Source organism: Colobus angolensis, unplaced genomic scaffold (assembly GCF_000951035.1).
Source record: "Colobus angolensis palliatus isolate OR3802 unplaced genomic scaffold, Cang.pa_1.0 Scaffold1, whole genome shotgun sequence".
NCBI lineage: Eukaryota > Metazoa > Chordata > Mammalia > Primates > Cercopithecidae > Colobus > Colobus angolensis.
The window spans coordinates 7,347,614-7,354,374 of record NW_012110918.1 but is presented as its reverse complement, the minus strand read 5'-3'; the positions used below and the strand labels follow the sequence as shown (position 1 = coordinate 7,354,374).

Genomic DNA, 6,761 nt, shown 5'->3' with positions numbered 1-6,761 from the left:
TATATTAATATAGCATATAAATATTAATATATCAATAATGTAGCATATAATATCAATATCAATGTATCAATGATATAGCATATTAATATTAATAATATAGTAATGATAATACATCAATAATATTGATGTTAATATATCAACAATATAGCATATTAATAATGGCATATTAATATTATCAATAGCAGCATGTTAATATCAATATTGGCATATTAATATCAATATCCATATATTGATAATATCGATATATTAATATAGCATATTAGTAATAATATAATACAGTATTAAATATTGTATGTTATACATATCATATAATATATTGTATGTTTTTAAAAATTTATCGTCAATGTCCCCCACTGGAATCAAAGTGCCAACATGGCCAGGATTTTTATGCTTTTCTCACCACCTAAAATAGCTCATAGAAGACACTTACTACATATCCACAGATTTACTTGATTAAGTAGTCACTTGTTCAGCCAACAAGTTTCAAGGAAAGTTGTTTTCCTCCAAGTTGCCAATGAACAGAAACTATGGGAGTGATCCTTTCAGCTTGTGATAGAAGTAGTGTCTACTTCCAGAGGTTCAGGGTTAAGGAGCCAATACTTTCCTCCAATCTGAAAGACTTTTATGTGGATGGTGTTGATTATGGATTAATGATCTTGCAGCTTTGTGACTGCTCATTGCTGCTGAGAAAGTAAGTAAAATTTACTGAATAGGATACTCTGTTTCCTGCTAAAATTTAATTTTCTTCTCTCCCGTGTCATCCTCATTTTATTTTGTGCAGAAAGTTTATACTAGTCACTCTTGGAATGGAAGAGGCTAGCTAGGGATGCTCTTAGATTGCCCTGCAAATGGAATTAGTCTCCTTTCTCACCCTTAATACTTAACTCCCCTATTTTGAAGACAGGGCCTGGAATTCAATGAGATCTCAATAAATCCATTGAAAGGTAGGCAGGAATAATAATCCAAGTCTCAGCGCCCAGACACTGTCAGGCCCACATGAAGAGGAGGAAGAATGGGGAGGTGTCATTTGTGGTACTTTGTCTATGCTTGGAAGATTGTCGGGAAGCTCCTGATGAATGAGATGCTAGACGGAGTGTGCTGCATTTCATCCCTGGGCCACGCTGCAACACGGTGCCACATCTGAGACTGATGGGAAGCAGATGTTTAACTTCGCAGGGAGAAACCTTTCTGAAATATGGAACTGGGGACTCAGATGCCCTTTCTCTTTTGTTCCTCCTCAAAAACAAACCAAGGAGGGAAAATTACACCCAAGTAATGACCCTGCAAGAGAACTTAACTACAACAGGTTGAAACCGATCCCATATTTTAAGGATTTGTGTAATTTTAAAAGGGGGGAAAAAAGTAATATACTTTAAAGTGAAGTTCTGCCAACTGGACAGTTTTGGAAAATTTTTTAATGTCAAGTTCCATTACTGCTGTTTTCATGTTTCTTTGTCTCTGTCTCCTCATGTTAATTGTTATTGTCACTCAGATTCCCTGGACTTCTTTTTCCTTTTTTTGTATTTTTGCTATAGCTTTCGAAGTTGCTGCTTTACCTTCTCTCTCTTTTTTTTTTTTAACTACAAACCATCCCATGATCTACAGCTGATTAATTATTTAAATTCCTTAAATCTTAGCTCTGATCATGCTGTTCTATTCCTCATAAACTCTCAGAGACTGCCAGTTAGCTACTGGATAAAGTCTCTGTCCTGCAGCCTTAAATTTAAGTCCTTTGTCATTTAGACCCAATATGTGGCAGCTATCTCTCAAGTCATTCTCAATACTCCAGTTAAACATAAATACGTTTTACCACTATGTTTTTTTTTTGTTTTTTGTTTTTTGGTGTTTCAGTAATTTTGCACACTTTGTTTGGTGCCTTTTTGATGTGCTTTTGGTCACAATTGTCACCACATCTTATGAACCTTCTGTGGTTAGTTTGCTAGGGCTGTCATAACAAAATACCACAGACTGCATGGCTTCAGCAACAGACATTTATGTTCTGGAGGCTGGAAGTTGAAGATCAAGGTGCCAGAAGGTCTGGTTGCCCCTGAGGCCCCTCTCCTTGGCTTGCAGGTGGCCCCCTTGACTCTGAGTTCTCACATGGTCTTTTCTCTTTTTGTGGGCAATTGCTTATGTCTCTTTCTTTTCTGATAAGGACACCAGTCATGCTGGATGAGGAACCCACTCTAACGGCCTCCTCGTAACTTAGTCACCTTGGTAAAGACCTTATTTGTAAATCTGGTTACATTCGGAGGTACTGGGGATGGAGACTTCAGCATAGGAATTTTGGGGAGAGACAGTCAATTTGCAACAATCCCTGCGTTTCCAAATCCTACCTCTCAAGAACAAAATTTCCTCCGTTTTGCAAAGCTGATTTGTGTTTAGATTGTCTCATTGATGAAACTCTAGCATAGATTTTTCTTTCAACTGAACTTCTTGGTCTTGATGTAATGCATCTTGGTCTAATGAACAGGCGGATCCTTCAGTTGTGGAGGGAAGAGACTCAGAACTGGGCTAAAAATATCAGCTCTGTCACATAAATATATGTGAACATGGCCAGTTACCTGCCTTCTTTGAGTTCTCCTTTCCACTTTTGTAAAAAGCAGCTAATAATACTGTCTTAGTTCACTGGTTATGAGGATTCCTGAGGTTCTCTACCTAGCACATAATAAGTGCTCAGTGAATATGGAAGGGAGCTATTACTGTTGCTGTTATTATTATGATCGTATAATGAGAACACTTAAATTCAAGATTGAAATTTATTTATCTTAAACATTTAAGATATAATTTTTTTAATAAATTGAATATTTGTCTATATAATTATGTAATATAATATTATTTATAAATCAATTATGAAGACTGTAGGATGCTTGGAGTGGTAGAACTTATTTATAATTGAGTCTCAGGATGTTACACAATTTGAAAAGGTAATGTAATTTAAAACTCACTTTGGGGTTGTGTGGCTGAAGGATTTTTAATCCAGAAGAAAACATTTTGCACCATAAATTAAAATATCTAGTAAATTGTATTTCTTAGCAACACGATAATTGTTGTTATTGATACTGTTATTATAGGCATCACTATATATTATTTTATTTAGGTGTCACAGTAAGTAAGCAGTATTTCACAGGTTATCTACACATGGAAATCAAGGCTTACAGTGGTTAACTACCTGCCCATGGTCACAGAGTGATAGGTCTAACAGACGTTGCTCTGATTCCTTATTGGTCTTCACCCAAACTTATACTGAACTCCTGATCTGGAATCATCTCTGCTCAATTGCAAGATGGTATCTCAGTCAGAGGCTATTTGAACTACTCCATCCTATAACATACCTTTGATTTTTTTTTTAAGAGGGTCTGGCATGATCTTGGCTCACTGCAACATCTGCCTCCTGGGCTCGAGAGATCCTCCTAAAATAACAGTTGTTTCCCATTTTATAGATGATGAAACTGAGAGACTCACAGATTGTCACTTAAGTTTACACAAGTAAGGAACTGAGCCAGGATGAGAACCCACTCCACCTTAATTCAGATTCCATCATCTTTTGCTACACTACCTCACAAAATAAAACTTACCTGCAGTCCTGGGCTGAATGAGGCTTCTTAAAGCCTCTGATATAATATGTACTGTGTGAGTCTCCAGGAGGAAGATAACTGCAAGCATTGCTTCCTGAAAATATTTGCTAGTATTATTTCCCTAGGAACATATTTTAGGAATTCTGTTATTAGGAATACACTGAAAACTGCTATTTTTAGGCATAGATATTGTTTTGGAGTGGCAATGTATTATTAATATCAGATTTTATAGTCTTCTCTTCTTTCAAACTGTTTATGGCATGTAATTTATCAAGTCATTTGCATGTCTTTTAACATCCTTACATGTGTTTGATGAAGTCTTTCATTTTTCCCCACTGGAAAATGGCTGAGATATCAAACCAAAATGTTTTTCTTTTTAGACAGTATTATACTATGCTTAAAACTTAATAGTTTCCATGCTAATCTTTTCTATGCTATGCTAAAAGTATTCCATGCTAAAAATGTAAAAATTTTCTTTGAAGGCAGTATGCTATGTTTGGCTTAAAAATATCTAAGGTGCATTGATAAGGATTTCTATAGTTATAAAGTTTAGTATGAATTCTTAGGCAGTAAACCTTCTTGTTTCCTTTTTTTTTTTTACCTGTTGGATTTGGAAAATAAAAGACTTCTCATGGGCCTCAATTTGATGGTGAGAGTATATTCAAAATTTTTCCAGATTTTATATTTCAGTGGAATCTAAGAAGTTCTGAAATAGTTATTGTGTACAGAACATTATAGAAAGTCTAATGGATATTAGAATAAGTATGATTACCATTCTAAGAATCTCATAGCCTGATATTTTATATATATATAGTTTTCTGTAAGAAATATCAAACAAGATTAGGTTAAACATGACAAGAAAGAGCCAGCAACAACCTCTCATCTCAGCACTGACTATTCAGCAGTCTAACTCACCCTGACAGAAGGTGGTCTAACATACCACCTAGGAAAGCCAAGGATATGTTTCTCTACAAGAAAAGCCTCAGAGGATAATAAAGTCTTGAACCAACATCTCCAAACGAATGCATTTTTCAAGACATGCTAAGATTGGCAAAGTATGGGCTGCCTTGGCACTAGTGTTTATATTGCATGGCAAATAGCTGTCTCAGTTCTACATGACTTAAAGTCCTAAACTGTTATGGTGGAAAAGAAATTTTCAACATTCTTTTTTCCAAATCCCACACATTAAAAAAAAAAAAAAAAAACACAGATTCAAGACACATACACCCTGCTGGGAATCTATCCCCTATGTGTGGGCACTGACCGCTCCTTTTGGAATTTGCTTGTGTGTAGGAAGCATGCAGTATATTAGTTTTTGGAAACTCGAGCAGTATATTAGTTTTTGGAAACTTGATACCAGCAATGGACAGGTAAAGAAACAGGAGCCAAGTTAACTTTTTAAAGAAGTTACTTTGTGGATGTTTCAGAAAAGTAACGGGTTTTTTGAAACTGAATTTCAAGTACTTGGAATTAGAGTAAGCCTTGTCCTGTTCGGTTTCTCTTACCCTCATGCCTCAAGAAGCTCATAAGCATGGCTATAAATCTTGGGATGAAACAAGCACAGAATTCGAATCCCCTTTGTAAAAGTTAGGAGAATTTTGTGCGTGTGCTCCCTCTGTCTCTGTCTCCCCGTGTGTGTGTAAACCTTATTTGTTGTTAGAATAGCCAATGTAAGATCAGATTATCTGCATTCAAATTTCTGATTTATTTAGAGAAATTACTCATATTGTACAGACCTATGTTTCTCTGTTTGTAAAACAGGAGTAAAAATGCCTGTCATAGCCTGTATTATAGACAGTGGAACACAGAATCAAAATGGCAGATTTGAGACAACAGTATAATAATTTATAGAAATCTTATGAATGAATTAAAACTATATTCATGGACAAGAAGTGGAAAGAACTACAGTGAGGGCAATGTGAAGTTTTAGAGTGATAAAGTATGGGTGATTTTCACTTCTCTTTACAGTAGTTAATGTAGATTTGTATTCTGTTTGGGACATATAAATACTAGAGAATTCAGCTTTCAGCAAAGCTAAGCAGCTCATATCAAGCCGACACTCTTATAGGTAACAACTAGGAATTCTTGACAATATACAAAATGTAAATACATGAAGGGAATACTAGTGACCAAAGGCAGGCAAATTGTAAAAGGCAGAGGTTTTTTTTTTTTTTTTTTTTTTTTTTTGAGACAGGGTCTCACTCAGTTGCCCAGGCTGGAGTGTGGTGGCACCATCTCGTCTCACTCCAGCCTCTACCTCCTGGGCTCAAGTGATTCTTCCACCTCAGCCTCCCCAGTCGCTGAGACTGTAGGCATGTGCCACCACGCCTGGCTTTTACAAATTTTTTTGTAGAGATGGGATCTTCCTATGTTTCCCAGGCTATGAATTAATTTTACAGTAAGAATAGAAAATACTTGGAATAGTGTGTGTTACATGGTAACCTCTATTTGCTATATATATTTATTGCTATTGTTTCGCACTTGGATGAGTAGCTTCCCTGGGTTCAAACAGGGGAATCAACTCCACTAGCTTCCCTCTCCACTCCCTTTCCTAATATAAACTCTCTTCCTGCTTCAAATAGGGTGAAAAGATCCTTAAACTTGCTGAAATATGTAGGAAATTTGAAACTGAGGAAGAAAAAGTGCTGCCTTTTTATTCATCAGTATTGACTCCTAAGGAGCAGGAGGGGATTGAGGAGAATAATCTAGAAGAGCTTACTGAGGAGCTCGCCAAGGTAAAGGCTGGGGGATGGTGGGGCATTGGGCAGCATTTGCTAGTGGGTCTTGCTGCACACCTTCTCCCTGCAACTCCACTCCCAGGTGATGGTGGACTACACAGGAATGGAGAATTTCTGGAAAAGGTACAACAAAGTGAAACTGGAGCAACTGAGCCTCCAACACAGACGAGCCCAGCTGCTAGATATCAATGGAAAGCTGCGGGAGATGCTGAAGCAGTACTTGGATGGCATCTCAGTGAGTGACGAAGTGCTGAGCCAGCTCAACCCACTCTTTATAGTCAACTATCAAAGCAATTTACCCCAGCCCCTGTCCATACCTACAGCCCATCCAGGTGATAAACAACATCCAACCACTTAAAAGATAATTGAAGCAGCCCACGTGATCTTCCACAACCTGTGATCTAAGGAAAAAAATCTTTCAACTCCTAGAGATTTTTTTTTTTTT

The 6,761-nt window shown here is 36.8% G+C and overlaps 1 protein-coding gene across 1 annotated transcript; it reads left to right on the top strand.

Annotated features, from left to right (window-relative positions):
• Positions 1-527: 527 nt before the first annotated feature.
• LOC105504348 (coiled-coil domain-containing protein 65-like) lies at positions 528-6,730 on the top strand. The gene is made up of 4 exons (XM_011931810.1): positions 528-691; positions 1,852-1,930; positions 6,161-6,313; positions 6,399-6,730. Exons 1-4 carry the CDS (start codon positions 528-530, stop codon positions 6,672-6,674), a joined length of 672 nt encoding a protein of 223 aa, XP_011787200.1. The 3' UTR covers positions 6,675-6,730.
• The last annotated feature ends 31 nt before the right edge of the window (positions 6,731-6,761 follow it).